The sequence below is a fragment of the Macaca fascicularis genome, chromosome 17 (assembly GCF_037993035.2).
Source record: "Macaca fascicularis isolate 582-1 chromosome 17, T2T-MFA8v1.1".
Lineage (NCBI taxonomy): Eukaryota > Metazoa > Chordata > Mammalia > Primates > Cercopithecidae > Macaca > Macaca fascicularis.
In genome coordinates, this window is record NC_088391.1 from 8,101,709 (window position 1) to 8,125,738 (window position 24,030).

Below are 24,030 nucleotides of genomic sequence, written 5' to 3' on the forward strand. Positions count from 1 at the left end.
AATCCATATGTTAGAAGTAATAATAGAGTTGGGTAGAAACAGACCCAGGACAATAAACAAAGCCTAACAATGTGGAAGCAAGCAGTAAAATGCTGAAAAGCAAACACAACCTGGAAATCAAGTTATCTAGAGCTTTTTACGGGAAAACAAAATTTTAAAATTTTCTTAGGTATTTCCCTAATGACTTTTTCTCATTTAAAAAATAATAATCAGTTAACTTGACTGGGCAAGGTGGCTCAGGCCTATAATCCCAACACTTTGGGAGGCCAAGGCGGGAGACCTGCATGAGCCCAGGAGTTAGAGATCAGTATGTATAATATACCAAGACCCCATCTCTAATAAAAATAAAAAAAATCAGTCAGGTGTGGTAGTACACACCTGTAGTGCCAGCTGAGGTGGGAAAGTTGTTTGAGCCTGGGCGGTTGAGGCTGCAGTGAGCCAAGATCATGCCACTGCGCTCTAGCCTGGACAACAGAGTGAGACCCTGTCTTAGACAAAAAAAAAAAAAAAAATCAGTTAATAACTGGCATTTCAGATGTATGAGTAGAAAGTGAAACTAGAATGACAAATTAATATTTAAAAATATTTCTAATATAAGAGGTTAGTGGGATGTGTCTTAAAGTGGAAATACATGATTTAGAGCTCCTGACATTTACTTTTGAGAAAATAATGAAAATTATTAGAAATTGAGAATATTGGCCGGGCGCGGTGGCTCAAGCCTGTAATCCCAGCACTTTGGGAGGCCGAGGCGGGCGGATCACAAGGTCAGGAGATCGAGACCACAGTGAAACCCCGTCTCTACTAAAAATACAAAAAATTAGCCTGGCGCGGTGGCGGGCGCCTGTAGTCCCAGCTACTCAGGAGGCTGAGGCAGGAGAATGGCGGGAACCCGGGAGGCGGAGCTTGCAGTGAGCCGAGATCGCGCCACTGCACTCCAGCCTGGGCAACAGCGTGAGACTCCGTCTCAAAAAAAAAAAAAAGAAATTGAGAATATATAGTACCTATTCTTTTTATAATTTATTATAAAATAATAAAATGTTACTAGAAATGTTACTAGAAATTTGAAAATAATAAAATGTTACTAGAAATGTGACCTACATATTTGGAGAGACATTAGAATATATCCAATGGAAGCGGACTAATATAAAAAAATGAGCACTCTACTGTGGTATTTGAGGCCCTGGATCTCCTGTTTTGTGACCTTTGGCCAACTTTCTAGGCTGGAATCATCCCATCTGTGAAATGCAGAGCATGACCTTATCATTACCATAGTTGCTGTGGTGTCATTCATCTCTAAAACTTAATGTCTGTCTAAATTGAAAGCATCCACATGTCCCTTTCTACCTAGAAATTTGTGGTTCATATATTCATATAGCTTGAAGGACCATATTTTTCTTGCCATTTATGTTTAAAATGATGTGTAATCTAGGGACACAGTTTTTCCAGTAGTGAGCAATATAGTTAGAATCTATGTGAGTACAGGTTGCATATATTTTAAAATCGTTAATGGTTAAGTTGAGAAGGTTTCAAATCTCAAAATCTCTTTACATTAGAAATACTCTTGGCATAGGAGTATGGCATATTACCCATAGTGAATTAACGAAGTAATTTTAGTGGAAGTAACTCAAAATTATATGAATGTCACAACTCCAAATTTATCTCAGCAGGCTAGCATGATTACTTAGTGATACTTTGTTTTATAATGATACAGGAGAACAGATAGTTAGACTGTGCTTACCACTATATCATAGCTAGTGAGGTAAATTATTTTCTGAAAATCTCAGTTGGGCTAATCTCTGAACCAGATATGCTAACTTTTGCCTGTGGGATTATGTGATTTACTGGGGTCAGATTAGTCAGGTATTTTTGTAGTAGGCAGTTTTACTGTATGCTATGTGGACAAATTGAAAATGAAGGACTGAATTTTTTTTCTTCCGTAAAATCTAATTGGAGATGTAATACATGAACCTATAAGAGAACATTTACTCAGCAGCATATTAATTAGTGCCAATTTAAATATTTGATGATCACTAGGTAGCAAAGAATTCTCTAGATCCTGAAGAATTTCTGGAGAAAAGATGTTTTGAATTGGGTTTTTTGTGGATGAGGAATGTATAGAGGCGAAGATACCCAGGCAAAAGGTATGCTTGCTTACAAGTGATAGAGACAGGAGCTTTAGTAAACTCTTAATTGTTCTCCATTCTGAGAATCATAGATAAGCTAAGAAAATATGGCTGAGGGCCTTAGTATCTTTAGGAACTCCAAGGAAAATGTGGGATGTGAAATATAGTACAGTCTGTTATGGTGGCTCGTGCCTATAATCCCAGCACTTTGGGAGGCTGAGACTCGAGGATCACTTGAGGTCAGGAGTTCAAGACTAGCCTGGACAATGTAGTGAGACCTGGTCTTTACTAAAAACCAAAAACATTAGCCAGGAGTGGTGGTGAACGCCTGTAGTTGCAGCTACTCGGGAGGCTGAGAGGTAGGAGGATGACTTGAGCCCAGGAGGTGGAGGCTGCAGTGAGCCATAATCACTCCGATGCACTCCAGCCTTTGTGAGAGAGCAAAACCCTGTCTCAAAAACAACAATAACAACAACAAAAAACGGTACAGAAGGGTCACAGCCATATATCTGGGCTGTATAACTGTTGTTAACTATATGAGAAACTTGTGTGGTGAGAATGTACGCCTTTGGGCAGTACTACTCATAATGTATCATGGGACCAGGGCTAGTCTAGAGACTTGTCTGTTAGGAGATAAACACTGAAAATAAATGTCTAGATACTTCTGTAACAATTTGATAATATCGTGACATTCAATTATGGAATCGTTTTTCTAGTGATTTATCTTTATTTTACAAAATTATAGGACCATGATGTATAGGAGGTTTTTAAAAAAGTAATCTTTTTTGATGTTTGAGAAGCACTGATTTTCTTTTATTTGCCACATTAGGAATGCCTAATTTTATAGATAGAAAAAGTAACCATTATATGAGTTTTGTTAAATGTAGGAGTTAATATACAGGAGATTATTACATGAGTAAACCTTAATAGCAAGATAGATAAAATTAAATTTGACCACTGTTACGAGAAGGAGTAGTTTTGTGAGTCACTGTGAATCACAGATGTGATCTAGACAAGCATTAAAATTTCCGATGAGAAATTATTTGGGAACAAAGTATCTTTACAACAGAGTTAGATGTTGGAATACAGATATTCATAAATGAAGTGGTTCAGTGCTGTGATATCTTGCTAATGATTCTTTTTTTTTTTTTTTTTGAGACGGAGTCTCGCTTTGTCGCCCAGGCTGGAGTGCAGTGGCCACATCTCAGCTCACCACAAGCTCTGCCTCCCGGGTTCACGCCATTCTCCTGCCTCAGCCTCCCGAGTAGCTGGGACTACAGGCGCCCGCCATCTCGCCCGGCTAGTTTTTTGTATTTTTTTTTTTAGTAGAGACGGGGTTTCACTGGGTTAGCCAGGATGGTCTCGATCTCCTGACCTCGTGATCCGCCCCTCTTGGCCTCCCAAAGTGCTGGGATTACAGGCTTGAGCCACTACACCCGGCCAATGATTCTTGCTAAGACAGAAGTTTTTATGTAGGACAACCATGTATGATTGAGGCAAATCCTAGGCAAAATGAGAAATCTTTCAAATTTGTGTCTAGCTTTCTCCTTTTATATATTCTCCTTTTATATCTTGGCTTTCTCCTTTTATATCTTTCTGGGCTATTGCCCTTCTTCACCTTCTTTTTTTATTCACCCTGTCACATTTTATTCAGCTTCCCCCTACTTCTTCCATTTATTAAATCAAAAAATGGTCTGATACCCATCATTTGTATTTCTTTGGTTTACTTTAGTATATTGTTTCAGTCAATATGCAGTTTTACCTGGATATTTGTATTATATTTCTAATACTGAGAGAACAGATTGTCACTCTGTAAATTTTTTTAAGTTTTAACATCAAGTTAAATTCTTTGGGGTTAGGAGGCAAAGACTTTTGAAGTATCGTGTTTATTTCTTCTGTTCTTGCTTTTAAAGCTTTTTGTTAGGACTAGGGAAGTGGGACCAAAGGGACTTGGCTGGTTCATCTGCTGATAGCTTATTTGTGAGGAGATGTGGTTGTTAGAGGTACAGTTCTGGATTATTCTACTTGAGAGAAAAATTCACCAGCAGTACTTTTCTCTGCTTTCTTCTTTGTTGGAACCTAGATTGGGTCTCCCTTTTGTGCTGTTCTTTATCTTAAGAGCACCCATCTCTCTTAGAAAACTTACTGATGATAAATATTTTATGTTTTCTGATTAACTTGACATTTAAAAGTTTTCTTACAGCATTTGTATTCTAAAGTCTTTCTTTGAAAGATAATTTTTACATTATTTCTACTCTGGGCAATAAAATATGGAATAACAAAGACTAGAGCATATTTACGGTAGAGTTCTTTTATGGAGCAAGATAAAGTAAATTTGGAGAAGTTAGTATGAGTATAGCATAGATAATTTGGAATGTAAATCTTTTCTTAATCCTGCTGATGGTTAGGCTAGGCCTTTTTGGCATATTAAATCAAGTATTTATGTCGGAAAAAAAAGAAAAGGAGAAAATGGAGAAGACATTGAAAGATAACAAAAAAATTTTTTTTTTTTTTTTTTTTTTTTTTTGAGACAGAGTCTCGCTCTGTCGCCCAGGCTGGAGTGCAGTGGCCGCATCTCAGCTCACTGCAAGCTCCGCCTCCCGGGTCTATGCCATTCTCCTGCCTCAGCCTCCCGAGTAGCTGGGACTACAGGCGCCCGCCACCTCACCCGGCTAGTTTTTTGTATTTTTTAGTAGAGACGGGGTTTCACCGTATTTAGCCAGGCTGGTCTCGATCTCCTGACCTTGTGATCCGCCCGTCTCGGCCTCCCAAAGTGCTGGGATTACAGGCTTGAGCCACCGCGCCCGGCCTGATAACAAAATTTTAAAAGAGATTACAATCTAAATTTAATCTGTAAAACAACTGTTTTTAGGTTCTTTATGTATGTTCTCAAAGAAATAATGCCTTACTTGGTATGTAGGTTTCCAGTAAGCCACATCAGTATCTTTTACCCATTGAGTATTTTTCAGTATTGTTTCTGGAAAATTGTGGCGAGAATTCCAAATTAATGTCCTCACAACTATTATGCTCTGAAGTCACTAAACATTCATTCACCTCCGCTTGTCAAGATGGAGGAGGGAATGTGTGCCATCTCGGCCTAAGCCAGGTTTAGGTGAACTTTTAGGCTTCGAGATAGATATGTTTTCCTATGGAAACTAACACAGTTATTGGAGTCCAAGTTCGGGGTGTGGGTAAGACACCCATGCGTGGTTCCTGTTTATAGCTTACTCAGAGCTTCTTGGAGAATTTTAATTTCTCAAAGAACAAACAGCAGGAATGGTAATAACACGGCAGTATTGAGTAGTGGTTAAGGCTTTAGGGTTTAGAGTTAGATGCAAGGCAGTCAGGATTGAATTTGTATTGCTTCACTGATTATCTTTGTGTCTTCAACATAGTAAACCTTTTTGTTTCTTCATTTGCAAGATGAGAATGTGGTACCTACTATGTAAGGTTGTTTTGAGAACTAAATGGGATGTGTTACCTGGCACAGAAGTGGTGACTACTATTGGTAGTAGCTAATAAATAGTGTTGGTCAAATTTCGAACTTTTCTTGGAAATTGTTAACTGTTGTGAATTAAGTATCCCTGGCTACTCACTCTGAATCAGGCTATATTACAATTGTCCTCTGGAAGTGTGGTTCTGTAGCTGCTCTGAGGATGTCTACCTTTTCTTTGAGATGTTCAGGCCCCCTCCTCCCCCAGTATTAATTTTTTGCCTTCTTCCTCACAGAAACTTCTTCCTGTTAGCTTCTCAAACATGTCCTCCAGATTATGTGAAAATCCATCGGGGGTTTCTTGCAGTGTAATTGCAGATGGATAGAAACTTGATTTTATTTATGTGCATGATGATTTTCTGTATTTGTTCCAGATAATATGGTAAACCTAAATAATTATTTCATAAATTAAATGTTTTATATTTTATCATATCATCTAGTTACGTCAGCAGTTCTTTGGGAGAGATTATTTTTTTCTGTTTTGGGAAATGGAAGTTTGAGAGATCAAGTAATTTGCATAGAGTAATATAAATTACATAGGGCAATATGAGAAGGGTAAGTTGACTGAGTTTACTTCAGGGTGAAAAATAGTCCACTGGTAATATGGAGAGGAGGAGATAAAACATCATTTAACCTTATGCCTGCTTCTTTTCCCTCTTAAGTGATTTTTTTCAGTGTAAATTTCTGTCAAAATGATTTCTGGGGCAAGAATAGACAATTTAATTTTTTATAATTGACAGACAACTTTTCAGAAATGCAGCACAAATTATATTCCAACTAATAGGGGCTGGTTTTTCTATAGTCTTGAAAACACTGGGCTATAAAAATCTTTAATATTTTTGTAATTTCACAGGCAAAAAACCTCGTTTAAATTTGATGGTGGTGTAGACTTCTCTTTTATGTTTATTGGTCATTGGTGTTATTTTATGTCCTTTGCTCATTTCTTATTGGGCTGTTTTTTAAGTTTATTCTAAGAGCTCTTTGTACATTAGAGATGTAAATCTCTTCTATCAGATGTTACAGTCTCCCTCCATTTTGTTGTTGGTCTTGAATTTCACAAGTAATTTATGCTGTCAGTGTTGAAATGTCATGCTTACTCTGTTTCTGTCATACTATGTTTAAAATAGAAAAATATTAAGCCAATTTTTGTTAAAATAACATGGAACTCTCTGATCCAATGAGTTAGTAATTTGAATATAAAGGACCATCATTGTTTTTTATAATTAATTTGAATACACTGTGGTTTTTATTGTGAATGATCTCCAGTAATCAGTTACCCTTAGTTAATGGCTGTGTGTTCTCTCTTTTCTCTGCTTTTTAACTGGTAGGCTTGAATGTTCTTCCTGTTGGTTATCTCCAGCCTCAGTCTATTCTTTTCTTAAAATATACAAGTAACATTAGATTGAAACTTGCTAAAAATATGATAGTTCTTATAGAGAAAGACTTTGAGAGTTGACTTTCCTTTCCTGCTAAGTAAAGAGTATTTGTGGCTGAGTTTCCAGGATTGGGTTGAGATAAAGATGTACTTTGGAAAGAACAGATTAAATTTTGTTTTAACAAGTGTGAGGTTCAACCATGTACTTCCTGTACTTTATTTTAATTGGCACTTTGTGTGCAGTGACCATTTGTTTTTGTTGAATCAAGAAAGCTTCCTCCAAATTCATGATTGTAGGAGAATTTTGTTCAGTTGATTGATTTTTAAAAAGAGCTCTCGTGAGTTTGTTTTGGAAGCCTTTTTTTAAAGGTATGTATGGTAGTATGGTGTTTGATGCTTTCTCATATTTAAACATGAACTGAAATTTTTGTATGCCTTTTATGTACAGTTTGTAATACTGTTGGCTATACTCATCATATAGCTTTGAAGATTTTGAGTTCTTATACACAGTAATGGTAGTTTAAGTAATGGTAGTTTAAGTAAGACCGTGGTGCATTTGCCACTTGGACACAAACTAGTAGATCATTCTAAGGTTAGCTGGTTGGCTTCTTTACACTCTGGTCATTCTATTTGCAAAGTTTAATAGCTGATATTTAGGGGTCTAGCATTATTGATAGCTCATCTCTATTTTCCTAGGAGGTAGCTTTGCGGAATGAATTAGTAAAGGTGAACTTAAAATTCTCATCCACAAACATGCTAGCCTAAGCTCCGAGTTAAAGGTTACCAAAATCATGTGGTTTTCCCCAACTCTGTTTTATTCCCAAGATTTGTTGTCCTTGTATTTTGAAAATGGGGAAGGAGAACTTTTAAATTCTAGTTATTTGAATAAAGTCTTTATCTGTTCTCATTGATTCCATCCATGCTAATTAAATATAAAAAGATTTATTCATTTGGGTATTTGTATTTGGTTATCTTAGGTTTAGCTAGAATGACATTAAGATTGTAAAGTGTTAAGGAATATTACAGAATGTGGAATTGATTTCTTTGAGTTGGAGATGAGATGTTATAGTTAAGAGGACAAGTGTTGGAACCTGACCTTATGTTAATTTTGAGATAATAGGCAAGTTATTTTAACCTCCTCTCAGACTTACTTTTATCATCTGTAAAGTTGGTATAAAATAGGTGCTATGTCACAGAATTATGTGAATTAAATACGTTAATGGATAGTGTTTATAGTGCCTTGTACTTGTCAAATGGTAGTTATTGTTATAGTCTTCTATTATGATCTGCAGTTTAAAAGTTTATCTAATTATGCACAAGACTGCTTTTCATTATTTACCATCTTTGTTTAAATTCAATTATAATAAAACTCATTTCTGAAAAAGTGTACACGTAAAAGTTGAATAAAATGGAAACCTTTTGTTAACAAGCCAGTAGACATTCTGGCAGCTACATAGTGACAGCTACGTGGGAGACTGAGGTGGGAGGTTTGAGTTCAGGGTTTTGAAGCTGCAGTGAGCTATGATCGGGCCACTGTGTTCCAGCCTGGGCAACAGAACAAGACTGTTAATATAATGAATGCATTTGGTAAGGGACTGAAATTGATAGAAAACTTTAATGTTCATTACAATTGATAGATTATCATGGAAATAACTTTCTTGTTTAAAAAAAAAAAAATTGGCCTGGCATGGTGGCTCATGCCTGTGATCCCACCACTTTGAGAAGATGAGGTAAGAGGATTGCTTGAGACTAGCCTGGGCAACATGGTAAGACCCGTGTTTAAAAAGAAAAAAGCCCTCGCGAGACGGCTCACACCTTTAATTCCAGCACTTTGGGAGGCTGAGGTGGGTAGATAACTCGAGCCCAGGAGTTTGAGACCAGCCTGGGCAACATGGCGAAACAATGTCTCTACAGAAAATACAAAAATGAGCTTGACTTGGTGGTGCACACCTGTAGTCCTAGCTACTTGGGAGACTGAGGTGGGAGGATCACCTAAGCCCAGGAGGTTGAGGCTGCAGCGAGCTATGTTTGCACCACTTCACTCCAGCCTGGGAAACAGAGCAAGACCCTGTCTCAAAAAATACAACAACTTACTTTCACTCAAAATATTTTAATAACTTTGGCATGCTATTTTATATCTTTGTATCTGGTACGTATTGTGGTTCCAGTCTAAAGAACAAGGATATAAGAAGTTGCAGTTGGTGTTCCAGTTCTTTAGAAATTCAGTGTGCCCTTGCATAGCAAGATCTTCCAACTGATTTTATTTTTGGTAGCATAAAATCCGTTTGTAACACTGAGATTTTAAGAACATAAGTAAAGACTGCTTTGTAGACTTCCTTAAATTACTATGTAGATAATGTTTGTCCCCCTCAATGACCTGACTCATATCAGAAGCTACAAATTGTGTATATGTGTTTATACATGTAAATTGTGTTCAGCCGTGTTTGATATAATTTTTCTCATTTTATACTTATTTTTATTTTTTGAGGGGCAATGTCTTGCCCTGTTGCCCAGGCTGGTCTCAAACTCCGACTTCAAGTGATCCTCCTGTCTCATCCACCCAACTTAGCTGGGACTACAGGCACATGCCACCATGCCCAGCTAATTTTTTAAAGTTCTGTGGAGACTGGGTCTCACTGTGTTGCCCAGGCTGGTCTTGAACTCCTGGTCTCAAATGATCCTCCTATGTCAGCCTCCCAAAGTGCTGAGATTACAGGCATGAGCCACCTCACCTGGCCCAATGAATGACTTAAATGACACTTTAAAATGATTTATGTTTTATTAATCAGAACATCTTTACAAACTTGAAAAATAGTAGTATACAAATGTGAAATATCTCTTTTCAGACACTGCTTAAATGAATATATGAATTTATTATCTTTTACAGCATCAACTCAGCAGCCTATCTCCTGACACTCCTAAGGGTCTTAGGTACATTGATTGAGAAACCTCTGGCCTAGGATTTATTATATATTTATTTCAAAATAAGCCTGCATTTTTTTTTTTTACAACCTCCTGTGACTCCTAATGATCTTCCTTCTCTTCATTAAATATCCTGATACTTTAGCATATCTGCAATTATAAGAATTAAATATCAAAGTATACCATTAATGATTGGTGGTTAATCACTTGAGGCCAGGTGTTTGAGACCAGCCTAGGCAATATAGCAAGACCTGGTCTCCACAAAAAATTTTAAAAAGTTAATGGAGCATGGTGGTGTTCACCTATAGTGCCAGCTATGTGGGAGACTGAGGTGGGAGGATCGTTTGAGCTCGGGGGTTTGAAGCTGCAATTAGCTATGGTTGGGCCACTGCATTCCAGCCTAGGCAAAAGAACAAGAAGAAAAAAAGAAAAAAACAAGAAGAAAAAAGAACAAGTCTAGAAAAAAGAAGAAACAGAAAAAAAAATTACATTGTTTCAAAGTGTAAATAGTGAAATGATTATCTATACAGTGATTACATTTTTGATGTTCAAAGGAGGTTCTTATAATTCAAGGCATTGGAAACTTTTTGTCCTAAACCAACAATTAGTTTTCTCTAGTTTATTATTAATGAGTAGACCATGATATGTAATAATGTGTGACTGATAATGTGAGGCATTTTGGAGATGGTGCTGTTTTGCAGTTACCAAAAGAGTTATGCTCTGAAAATTGGTCTGTTACTTGGTAGCTTTAACTACATTTTTTTATACAAGTGCTGATATTTATAGATTGTATTTTAGCTGGACTCTGAACTTTTTGGGAGAAGAGAATAGATCTTCTTGATCATTTTATTTTTAAGAATGATAGAGAGGTTTATACTGAAATGTTGAGTAAATCAAGGAATGAAAAATATACATATGTGCATCTAGACTTCAGAACTAAAACAGTCCTAAAATTACCTTCTGTTCTTTCCTTTGACATAGTGAGTCTAGAGGCTTACCTCCCTTGTATTGAGAGTGGACTTCCCTTAGTCCTAAACCACTGGAACTGGCTTTTATAAAATGGGGCAAAGGTTTTTGGAAAAGCTAGGGCTTTGAGGGCTACAAGTAGTGATCTTAAAAGCTCTCAGTGTTAGCTGGGTGTGGTGACTCACACCTGTAATCCCAGCACTTTGGGAGGCTGAGCTGGGTGGATCATGAGGTCAGGAGTTCAAGACCAGCCTGGCCAACATGGTGAAACCCTATCTCTACTCAAAATACAAAAATTAGCCAGGCGTGGTGGTGGGCCTCTATAATCCCAGCTACTCAGGAGGCTGAACCAGGAGAATGGCTTGAACCCAGGAGGCGGAGGTTGCAGTGAGCTGAGATCTCACCACTGCACTCTAGCCTGGGGTGGCAGAGTGAGACTCCATCTCAAAAACAAACAAACGAAAAAAGCTCTCAGTGTTGAGGTCAAGCTCCAAAGGGGCAAGGAGCTAGCTACAAGGACTTGAGATGTTGAATTTTTAAACCTTTACCCCTTTTCATTTTGGGGAGTGGCTCCAATTTCTGTTTGTATCACTAGTTATTTCTTCTGCAGATCTTCTCTCTGACGTTATTAAAAACTTTAGTGCTCAAAGTGTGATCACCAGACCAGGAGCATTTGCAGTCTTTGGAGCGTCTTTAGAAACACAGATTCTTAGGCCTTGCTCTAAGGCCTACCGAATCAGAATCTTTTATTTTAGCAAGATCCCTGGAAGATTTCTGTGTTCACTATTGTTTGAGAAGTACTACTCTAGAATATATTTTCAAACCTTTTCTTATTCTTGAAAACTTTTATTCAAACCTGGAGCTTTTTTGTTTGTTTGGTTTGATATTTTACTTTTGAGACAGTCTTGCTCTTATCACCCAGGCTAGAGTCCAGTGGCACAATCTCGACTCACTGCAAACTCTGCCTCCCAGGTTCAAGTGATTCCCCTGCCTCAGCCTCCAGAGTAGCTGGGATTACAGGCGCATACCACCACACCTGGCTAATTTTTGTATTTTTTAGTAAAGACAAGGTTCCACCATGTTGGCCAGGCTGGTCTGGAACTCCTGACCTCAAGTGATCTGCCCGCGTCAGCCTCCCAAAGTGCTGGCATTACAAGCGTGAGCCACCTCACCTGGCCATTTTGTTTGTTTTTTTGAGATAGAGCCTCACTCTATTGCCAGGTTAGAGTGCAGTGGCACAGTCATAGCCTACTGCAGCTTTGAATTCCTGGTCACTTCAGCCTCCTGAATAGCTGGAATTACAGGCACACCACCACACCTGGATTATTAAAAAAAATTTTTGGCAGTGGGCAGGAGGGGTAGAGATGGGGTGGGTCTCACTATGGTGCCCAGGTTGGTCCTTGAACTCCTGGCCTCAAGCAGTCCTCCTGCCTTGGCCTTCCAGAGTGCTAGGATTACAGGTATGAGCTGCTGTGCCTGGCCTCTGCTGGATGTTTTACCATGGGAAAAGGGGTGTATTAGTCCATTTTGACACTGCTATAAAGAAATACCCGAGACTGGGTAATTTATAAAGGAAAGAGGATTAATTGACTCACAGTTCCACATGGCTGAGAGGCCTCAGGAAACTTACAATCATGGTGGAAGGGGAAGCAGGCACCTTCTTCACAGGGTGGCAGGAGAGAGAAGCGTGTGTGAAGGAGGAGCTGTCAAACGTTTATAAAACCATCAGATCTCGTGAGAACTCACTCACTATCACGAGAATAGCACGGGGGAAACCACTCCCATGATCTAGTCACTGCCTTAACACATGGGCATTATTAATATAATTTGAGATGAGATTTGGGTGGGAGCACAGAGCCAAACCATATCAAGGGGATTGGGAATTTTGTTGTACAATGTTAACTTACACGTTCAATAGGACACGGCATTTTCAAATGGTTTTATTTCATAATAACCAGCAAGGTGGAACTGGTCAGGCTATCAAGAATAGAGGATCGATAAGGGAATTTACCTGTTTTGGGGGACCACTGTGTTCTTAAAAGTTGGTCTAGGTAAGGATTTCTAGAAGCTCGGAAGGGAAGAAGAGTTGTTGCTTTTGTTTGCTCTGAAGGAGGGGCTTGGATCTTAAAGAACTGAAATAGTAAATAAACATTTCCCTTAAAATTGTGTTTGCCCTGTTTATTTTCTCATCTTCTCTTTAAACTCTTCCTTTGCCTTAGCACCTGCTTCCAATTAATCACCAATAGTTGTTTTTAACCTACCAGATGTTTCCACAAGTAAGCCTTCACTAGTTCTCTGTTTCTGTTATTATTGCCTCAAGTTCATCTCCTTCTTTCTCGACTAGTGATTCGTAGCCAGGGCAGTTGTGTCTTTTTACCCCCAGAGAACATTTGGTAATATCTGGAGACATTTTTGGTTGTTACAACTGGGTAGTTGGTGCTTAGTGGTATTTAGTGGGAGGACAGAGATGCTGCTAAACATCCTACAATGCACAAGACAGCCCCCCACAAGAAAGAATTATCCAAAGTCAGTGGTGCTGATGTTGGGAAACCCTAACCTAGACTACTGCCAGAGTCCACTAATTTGTCGACCTATTTCCATTTTTACTCCCTCTTCCCCAGTTCTTCCTCTACACTGCCACAGACATTCCTTTCTAAAATGCAAATCTGATTTTGTCATTTCTTCTTTGCCCAGGGAATGATCCTCAAATTCCTTAGTATAGGAAACAATATGTTTTTATTTACTTGTTTATTTTTATTTCAATTTTTTTTGAGACATGAGACCACATGTCCCTGCAGCCTTGACCTCCTGGGCTTGTGATGCTCCCACCTCAGCCTCCAAAGTTGCTGGGACTATAGCCATGGGCCACCATGCCCGGCTCCTTTTTTCATTTTTTGTAGAGATGAGGTCCCACTGTGTTGCCCAGGCTGATCTTGAACTCGGCTCAAACAGTCCTCCTATCTCAGCCTCCCAAAGTGCTGGGATTATAAGCATGAACCATTGTGCTTGGCACTAAAACAATACTTTTTGTTTGTTTGTTTGTTTTGAGACAGAGTCTCACTCTGTCACCCAGGCTGGAGTGCAGTGGTGCCATCTTGGCTCACTGCAGCCTCTGCCTCCTAGGTTCAAGAGATTCTCCTGCCTCAGCCTCCTGAGTAGCTGGGATTACAGGCGCGCACCACTACACCCGGCTAATTTTTGTATTTTTAGTAGAGATGGGGTTTCACCATGTTTGCCAGGCTGTTCTCTAATTTCTGATCTCGTGATCTGTTCACCTCAGCCTCCCAAAGAGCTGGGATTACAGACGTGAGCCACCGTGCCTGAGCAATACTTTTTAAAAATTGTATTCAGGCTTCATCTTTTGTTCTCAAACTTGACCCTTTGCTAATGGTGAACTGAATACTTGTGATTTGCTCTAAACACCACCATGTCTCTATACATACTTTTCCCCTAGCCTATACTACATACTTCCATCTCTCATATTTTCCTATCTAGGCACATTTGTTTTTCCTTCAGAACTTGACTCGGGTGTTCACTTTCTCTGTGAAGCCACCTTTGTTTCTGCTCTATTCGTACGTGATTACTTATGCATTATTATATCACAGTGGGTTATGATTTGTTTACATTTCTGTTATATCCTAGCCTGTATTCTGTCTTCAAGCCAAAGGTGTGTATTGTATTCCAAATACTTAGAAGAGTTCCTGATACAAAGTAGGTTCTCAGATGTTTACTTGAAAGTACATTTTTTCTTCAAGGAGTAATTAGTAATTTGGAAGTTAGCTTATAGATGAAATATTGTTATAATTTATGTTCTATGCAATGAAACCTTTCTGTATAATCTTTTGCCTCACTATAATGTTTTACATTGCTGCCATCTCTTTTCAGATGTTATTTTGTATTCTGTTGCTTATAATGGTACATTAAATAGTATTGATACCTTAGGGCGAGGGTGTCCAATTTTTTAGCTTCCTTGGGCCACATTGGAAGAATTGTCTTGAGTCACACATAAAATACACTGACACTAATGATAGCTGATGAGCTTTTAAAAAAATGGCAAAATAATCTCATAATGTTTCAAGAAAGTTTACAAATTCTTGTTGGGCCGCATTCAGAGTCATCCTGGGCCTCTGGTTGGACAAGCTTGCCTTAGTATCTTTTCATTTAGTTACACAGAGAAGATTTTACTTTTGGATTAGAGTTTAATCTCTGGCTATTTATTAAAAAAATTTAGGGTTTATAATGGCATATGTTTAGAGATCTCATCTACCTAAGAGGAGAGGCTTTAGGCTAGTTAAGGGTTTTGGGACATGGAGTGGAAGGAGAGGAGTGATGAATTCCCTTTTTGAAATGAAGAAACGTTAATTATTTAATGAGTGCAGTTAAGGAGGGAGGATGATACATCAGATGTTTTTAAAACCATTTTTGGGAATGGGCACGTGGTTCACACCTGTAATCCCAGCACTTTGGGAGGCCAAGGCAGGTGGATCATTGGAGCCCAGGAGTTTGAGACCAGCTTGGGCAACATACAGAGACCCCCATCTCTACAAAAAATACAAAATTTAGCTGGGCGTAGTGGTACATGCTTGTAGTCCCAGCTTCTCCGGAGACTGAGGTGGGAGGATCCCTTGAGCCTGGGAGGTAGAGGTTGCAGTGACCTGAGATTGCACCACTGCACTTCAGCCTGGGAGTCAGACCCTGACTAAAAAAAACAAAACCCAAGAAACAAAAACAAACCAAAGAACAACAACCTTTTTTTTTTTTTTTCCAATGTTGTTTACTGGGCTACTGAATAGAAAGTGAATTGCATTGACTGTAATAACTGTGTCAAAAGTACATCTGAGGCCCAGTGCGGTGGCTCATGCCTGTAATCCCAGCACTTTGGGAGGCCGAGGCAGGTGGATCACCTGAGGTTAGGAGTTCGAGACCAGCCTGGCCAACATGGTGAAACCCCGTCTCTAATAAAAATAGAAAAATTAGCCAGGCATGGTGGCAGGTGCTGTAATCCCAACTACTTGGGAGGCTGAGGCAGGAGAATCGCCTGAACTAGGAAGGCGGAGGTTGCAGTGAGCTGAGATTACACCACTGCACTCCAGCCTGGGCGATGGAGTCTAAAAAAAAAAAGAGATACTCTCTCAAAAAAAAAAAAAAAAAGAAAGTACATCTGATTTCGTGAAGGATCTGAATTGCATAAGACCTTTTAAAATAATTTTCATGCATTCAGATATATGATCTGGAATTTAGGTGTCCATGTATAAATCATTTGACAACCTGAGATTTTGATGAAGTAAACATTTGATATGTTGAACTTTCCTGATAGAACAAGGTTAATCTTTAGCTCAGAAATTTTCATATATATGTGTGTGTATATATATATATTTTTTTTTGTTTGGTAGAGATGGAGTCTTGCTCTGTTGCCCAGGCTGGAGTGCAGTGGCGTGATCTTGGCTTACTGCAACCTCTGCTTTCCGAGTTCAAGCAGTTCTCCTGCCTCAGCCTCCCAAGTAGTTGGGACTGTAGGTGCACACCGCTACGCACGGCTAATTTCTTTTGTATTTTAGTGCAGACGGTGTTCCACCGTGTTGCCCAGGCTGGTCTTGAACTCCTGAGCTCAGGCAATCTGCCCATCTCCGCCTCCCAAGGTGCTAGGATTACAGGCGTGAGCCACTGTTCCTGGCCAAATATAAATTTTAAAGTAGTGAATGTCTAATTAGGGTTATGTTATTCTTACTGTATGTCAAAGCCTTGTAGTTTTCTATTTGAACACAAAAATGTACAATTTAATTCTTATACTCTTTCCAAGGAATTAAGTTACTAGAAATAACTTGCTTTAAAATTCTTCCGCTTATAATGTGGTTCCGTGGCATGAATCACTAGGGTACATACTTATTCTCATTCACAGAAGTTCCCTCTGTGGCTTTTGTAAAGTATGATAGCAAATAAAAAGAAAAAATGTTCGCTATGCTATAGACATAGAGAATAACTAGATTGGTTCAAGATTGCATAAAGGTGGAAGTATGTTAGTCTCATAAAAAACTGTGTCCACTGGGCTGACGTGGTGGCTCATGCCTGTAATCTCAGCACTTTGGGAGGTGGTGGATGGCTTGAGTCCAGGAGTTCGAGACCAGCCTAGGCAACATGGTGAAACCCCATCTCTACTAAAAATACAAAAATTAGGCTGGCATGGTGGCGCATGCCTGTAGTCCTGGCTACTTGGGAGGTTGAGGTGGGAGGGTCGCTTGAGCCCCCGAAGCAGAGGTTGCCACTGAGCTGTGATTGCACCACTGCATTCCATCCTGGGTGACAGAATGAGACACTGTCTCAGAAAGCAAAAACAAATAAAACTCTGTCCACTGCCTTATTTATTGAGTAGGTAGGCAATCCAGTTACTTTTTTCAGTGCAAGTTTAGTTATTTTTGTCCTTGTTTTTTTTTTTTTTTTTTTAATTTGAGACGGAGTCTCACTCTGTGGCCCAGGCTGGAGTGCAGTGGCATGATCTCGGCTTGTTGCAACCTTTGCCTCCCAGGTTCGAGTGATTTTTCTGCCTCAGTCTCCCGAGTAGCTGGGATTACAGACATATGCTTGGCTAAATTTTGTACTTTTAGTAAAGATGAGGTTTCACCATGTTGGCTAGGCTGGTCTTGAACTCCTGACCTCAAGTAATCCACCACCTCGGCCTCCCAAAGTGCTGGGATTATAGGCATGAGCCGCTGCGCCCGGCCTTGTCCCCTTTAAATCAAAGACAATATAGCAGGTGCATACTTGTGGAATGGATAATCTAATTTGCATGGAATAATTCACATAGGCATTATTTGCAAGACTTTTGAAATTTGGAAATTATGTCTTCTTCAAATTGGTTCTCTTTATACTAGAAAACATAATTAATATATTTGACTGGCTATTTTTTTTTTTTTTTTTTTTAAATAGAGACAGGGTCTTGCAATGCTGCCTGGGCTGTTGTGGAGCTCCTGGGCTCAAGTGATCCTTGTGCCTCAGCCTTTGAAGTGCCGGGATTACGGGCATGAGCCACCATGCCTGACCAGCATCTTTTTTTGAAGAAACTTAATTTTAACTCTTTGTTTCAGCAGTCTTATACCTCATGACAGAGCAATGAGTAAACATATATTTTCTTATTTCAGAGTTTAAATTAGTTACCTTCCCAAGCATGAGTTAGTATTTTCTGAAGGGAAAAAAATATATATAAATTTTCCTTAAGATGCAGTGTAGTGCATATTTGCTGTAATTAAGAGAAGTAAAATGGTGGAAACAATCACTAATTTTCATGAACGAAAGTCCTGCTAACCACTATTAAGATGGTTTATTAATTTTCTTACAATGTTAGGCAAATAATTTATGATGTTATTGAATAATTTATTCATTATCAGTCTGTTCATATTATTGAGATTTAAAAGACCAGTTAAATTTGTGTTATTGTTTTGTTGTTGTTGTTTTTTAGTCTGAGTGTTTTTTTTTCATTGAATACTTTAGGTTGAATGCCTATTTAAGATAGAGTGACTTATATTCAAGTCTAATGTGCATAGAATTAAAATTTTAAAAAAAATCAATTTATTAGGAATCAACTGCTTTTTAAAAAGTGGATTAGTTCTCAGTAGGAAATAAAGTAACAAGATGGGGAGCTGAAAAAGTTGTAGTTTGGTGAACTTAAAAAAAAAAAAATCTATATTCTGTACCCTTGAAACCATTTCTTTGTATTGCAGTGAGAATAGGTAAGTGACAGTAGAAAAAATTTTGCAAAGCATTTTTCTTGGCTGATAAGTTGAATTTCTGTTCATTAAGTAAAGTTGTATACAATCAGATTAAAATGTATTTTTCTAAAAACATTTGTTGCTTTATATAATATTCTTTAGCCCATTAGGACTGTGGGTTATTTTGGAGATGCGGGTTTGATACTGGGGTGGGAGATGGTGGGTGGTGGTAAGGATATTAGAAGGAGTGTTTTAGAAACTTGTTTCCTATCCCACCATTCCCAGTATCCTCTATATGTTAGTTATGTTAGTTTAGATTAGTGTGGGGGATGTTAGGAGTGGCCTGGTTTCTTTCCTTCTTTTTCCTAGCCAAGGAAGTATCGCCTGGGGATGCTGGAGGAGAGGCTAGTTCCGATGGGATCAAAGGCACGAAAAGCAAAGAACCCTATTGGCTGCCTTGCTGACAGGTGTAAATCAGGAGTACCCATCAATATGGTTTGGTGGAACAGAGTCACAGAAAACAATTTACAGGTAAAAATAATTTTTATTAGACATTTCTTGAAAGTGAATATCTTGGCTGCTTTCTGTGTCTGTTTGGGGTGGTGGGTGTGAAAGGATTGGATGACTTAGCTGATATACTTAGGTAATTTAAAAAATTTCTAATCAGAGTATAAGGTTAGTGACCCCTTAACCAACTAAATGATTTTTTCTTGGTGGCTTTTTGAGCTTTTCCTCTTTGTAGAATATTTTACTTTTTTGTTTGTTTGTTTTTTGTTTTTTGAGACAGAGTCTCGCTCTGTGCCCGAGGCTGGAGGGCAGTGACACCATCTCAGTTCCCTGCATCCTCCGCCTCCCAGGTTCAAGATATCGTGCCTCAGCCTCTCAAGTAGCTGGGACTGCAGGTACACACCACCACGCCTGGCTAATTTTTTGTAATTTTAGTAGAGATGGGGTCTCGCCATGTTGGCCAGGCTGTTCTCGAACTCCTGACCTCAGGTGATCTGCCTGCCGTGGCCTCCGAAAATGCTGGGATTACAGGTATGAGCCACCAGTCCTGGCCGATTATTTTGCTATTTTTAATTAAATTTAGTTTTCCCTTTTTCAATTTTATTAATACTTGAGTTCAATTATTTTTAATACCCAAGAGTTATTCAGGATAGGACTACATTCAAGAGTCATATAAGGCCGGGCATGATGGTGCACGCCTGTAATCCCAGCATTTTGGGAGGCCGGGGGAGGTGTATCACCTGAGGTCAGGAGTTCAAGACCAGCCTGGCCAACATGGTGAAACCCCGTCTCCACAAATATACAAAAGAAAAAAAAATTTTTTTAGCCAGGCGTGGTGACGAGTGCCTGTAATCCCAGCTACTTGGGAGGCCGAGGCAGGAGAATAGCTTGAACCCAGGAGGCAGAGGTTGCAGCAAGCCAAGACTGCACCATTGCACCCACTGCAGCCTGGGCAACAGAGCGAGACTCTGTCTCAAAAAAAAAAAAAAAAAAAGTCATATAAAATTTATTACAGAGTCACATTTATTTGGAATCTGAAGAACAAGATGCTTCATATGTTGTCTTTTTAACATTTTTACTGGGAAACAAAAATTATATGTAAACAAACTTGTTAAGAGTTGCTCTAAAACTAACTTCAGTAGTATGTTGTCATAGAGTCATTACAAATACATTCCATCTTTGACTCTGCCTTTATTGTCAATATTGAATAATGCAAATGAAAATTTATAACTCAGGTAGCTTCTATATAAGATTTTGAAGTACCAACAAAAAATTTATATGCCATTTTAATATGGATTATAATTGTATTCCCATTTTTGAAAAATTGATAATCATTCTGTAATATAGTTTTATTAACCAAATTTCAATTTAGCCAAAGGTAGAATGTCTTTCCTCCCAAACTTGCATTTAAAATATATCCCGAGGCAAAGCTTATAATCCCACATGTACATACCATACACAGAAAAGATGTAACAAAGGTAACAACTTGGTTTTGTTTCTGTTTCCAACCTTATATTATAAATAGGTTCACAGTATTTTGTTCTGTTTAACATTGATACATTAGTAGTATCTGTATTGCCTTGGGCATAGGAATAAATAAATTATTCCAAAAGTAAATATTGCAAAATATGGTATTTGCTCCAACTGATATTTTGGTAATATTTTCTAAAGATAAGAAAAGGTGGGAGTTTCATGCAACCATATGCTTCAGATTTCATTGGAAAGTTTTGACTATGTCAATTATGAATAACAATATAGTTTTTTTTAACTGAATTTGCTTGTCTTTGATATCAGTAGTGGAGAGATTTTTGATATGGGTTGTTACAATTATTTTTTAGTTTAAAAAAGAAGGTCTGAAAAAAAAAATTGGACTCCAACTATTTAAGAGCAGATACAAGTGAAACTGGAATTACTTGTAGGTTGTGGGGGTGAAATACTTACCAATGCAGAGGTGTAGCCACTCGACCTCTCCACAACTGCCCCCATTATCCTGGTGGCAGTTCTGAGGTACTTTGTTTTTTTTTTTGTTTGTTTTTTGTTTTTTGGTTTTTTTTTTATTGAGACGGAGTCTCGCTCTGTCGCCCAGGCTGGAGTGCAGTGGCGGGATCTCAGCTCACTGCAAGCTCCACCTCCCAGGTTTATGCCATTCTCCTGCCTCAGCCTCCCGAGTAGCTGGGACTACAGGCGCCCGCCACCTCGCCCAGCTAGTTTTTTGTGTTTTTTAGTAGAGATGGGGTTTCACTGTGCTAGCCAGGATGGTCTCGATCTCCTGACCTCGTGATCCGCCCATCTCGGCCTCCCAAAGTGCTGGGATTACAGGCTTGAGCCACCGTGCCCGGCCGAGGTACTTTGTTTTTTAGAATAGCTTGAAAAATCTTTAGGTTGGTTATAGTTATGTTTTATTTATAATTAAAATGGTAATAGATTTGCATTAATGTGTGCAATATTGAATTGGTGTTATCCGAATCTTTCAAATACTGTTATTTTATACTTCAGGTAGTTCTTTTCTTTTAAGGACATAAGGAATGCTGTACCCCAAATTTAGAACTTTACAGTCTCTAAAATGCTTCACTTTACCAGGCACATGTTGAAGTACTGAAAAATACCCATCTCGTCTCCATTACTGTCTGTGTGGATTCCTAAACTGTGGAGTCTGGAATAGTTTATACAAAGCTAAGAGTATGTTGATCCATATTTTTGTATTGGAGTTTTTATCTTTTTCTTGTAAGAGAAAAAAACATAAATCAATTCCATATCATTTTTTTCCTTTTGTGTGATTAGAAATTATTTTTAATATCGTTTTGTGTTTTCGACATATATTAGTTTAAAGAATTTTGTCAGGAGCATATTCATCTTTCCCATTCCATTTGTTTCCTTAAATCTTAGGTCCTCTCAATCCTAGGGTCAGAAAAATGTTTTAACATCTTTTATGATAACAATTATGGCTGTGTTTCTTAAATGGTTGTCTTGTGCCAGGCACTGTGCTAAGCTCTTTACATGTATTGTCTTTTGGTATTGCTAATAGCTTATGGGGTAGATGTTACTGCTAGATGAAGAAACATCTTCAGAGAAGCTAAGTAGCTTTAAGGTTAAACAGTTAGTAGAGGAACAGAAATTTGAGTCCCATGTTTGTCAGACTCAGAATCTCTTTACTTCTATGTGCTGTAGCTCTAGTAGCTACAGTTGGTTTAATTATCTAACTGGTTAACTGAATTTCTGCAGGACAGCTTTTTTTGAGGATGAGAATGCATCCATATTTGTCTAGACACAGGCTGGAACTTACACATGACGCTGCAGCATTTGTAAGCTCTGTCAGTTTTCCTCGTGCTTCATCTTTCTCCTCGGTGCCATTTAGCTACTTTTCTTTCTGGAACTTTAAACATTTCTTTATGTTCATTTCTTAATCTTGACCTAACGTCTTGGTCTTTTTTCTGCTTCTGAAAACAAAGGAAAACCAGCAAACCACCTAACAAGAAACTTAACAAAACCTTTGTCCGAGTTTCTGAGCTCTGTTGGAATGCAGTCATTCATATTGCATTTATTCTCTTCAGTGCTGGATTTCTTTCAAGAGGCCCATGATTCCCTACCCTTTATTACTTAGTAATCTTTTAGCTCATTTTTTACCAAAGATTTTATGATACGAAGGAGCCTGTGCCAAACATGGCATTTATTAAATGGTGATACATTTGAAAAATACATGTGTGGAGCTGCTAATTAGAGAAACAGAGAAGCTTAAAATTTTTCTTAATCATTTGTAGGTTTGTAGAGGGTAAATTTATTCTTCATATGGCTGTTTGAAATATTGATAAGACCCATCTGATCTCCGTTAATATGTTTGTAAAGTCCCCAGTTGGGAACCTTTGGAATAGTTTCTACTCTTTTCTCTAAATTTCCTTACCACCCATTTACTCCTTAAATGTCTGCAAACTGGTGTTACCAAAATTTTATTGAAACTGTTCTCAGAGTTTTCCAGGGATCTCCATAATTGCCAAATCCAGCAGTTTTATTGAGCACTTAATATTGCTGGCTACTTTTTTTTTTTTAAATCATGAAACTCTTTCTCTCTGTTTTTTTTTTTTTTCTTTTTTTCTTTTTGAGACAGGGTCTCTCTTTGTCACCCAGGCTGGAGTGCAGTAATGCGATCATGGCTTACCTCATAGTCTTGACCTTCTGTGCTCAAGCAATCCTCCTGTCTCAGTCTCCCCAGTAGCTGGGAGTACAGGCACATATCACCACACCCAGCTAATTTTTTTTTTTTTTTACTTTTTGTAAAGATGGGGTCTTGCCATGTTGCTTAGGCTGGTCTCGAACTCCTGGGCTCAAACTATCCTCCTGCCTTGGCCCCCCAAAGTGTTGGGATTACAGGTGTGAACCACTGTACTGGCCATGACATTTCTTTCTCTTTGTACTTTTTAATTTAAAAAAATTTTTTTTAATACAAAAAAATTAGCTGGGCGTGGTGGAGTGTGCCTGTAGTCCCAGCTGTTCGGGAGGCTGAGGCAGGAGAATGGCGTGAACCTGGGAGGTGGAGCTTGCAGTGAACCGAGATTGTGCCACTGCACTCCAGCCTGGGCAACAGAGTGAGACTCCATCTCAAAATAATAATAATAATAATAATTATATATATATATTATTTTAAGAGGTGGGGGGGTCTCACTATGTTGCTTAGGTTGATTTCAAACTCCTGGCCTCAACTGATCCTTCCACCTCAGCCTCCCAAAGTACTGGGATTATAGGCATAAACAGCCACAACTGCCTCTCTTTGGACTTTTCACTCTTTGTTTCATCCCTGGCTCCTTGTGAGCTCCTGTTCTTGGTTCACTTGTTCTTTGCTTTTTCTTATATGCCATTGATTCTGAAATGTTACTTTTAGAATTGTCTTATGAGTTCAAGGCCCAGATTTTTTGTGCCTCTGATATCTTTGCATAGGGTAAATATGCC

At 38.6% G+C, this 24,030-nt stretch overlaps 1 protein-coding gene across 10 annotated transcripts in view; it reads left to right on the plus strand.

The window, feature by feature from the left end:
* Positions 1 to 24,030, plus strand: part of PAN3 (poly(A) specific ribonuclease subunit PAN3) — a 158,932-nt gene that overhangs the window by 39,784 nt on the left and 95,118 nt on the right. For 6 of the 10 annotated variants that reach the window (XM_074021786.1, XM_005585540.5, XM_045377071.3 and 3 more), the window contains one exon: positions 18,952 to 19,113. The exons of the other annotated variants lie outside the window; for them this stretch is intronic. Coding sequence is in view for 4 of the 6 variants with exons in the window: in XM_005585540.5 (XP_005585597.4) it covers positions 18,952 to 19,113 (162 nt within the window). In the remaining 2 variants the exon portion in view is untranslated. The remainder of the gene's footprint in view (positions 1 to 18,951; positions 19,114 to 24,030) is intronic. 10 annotated transcript variants of the gene reach the window in all.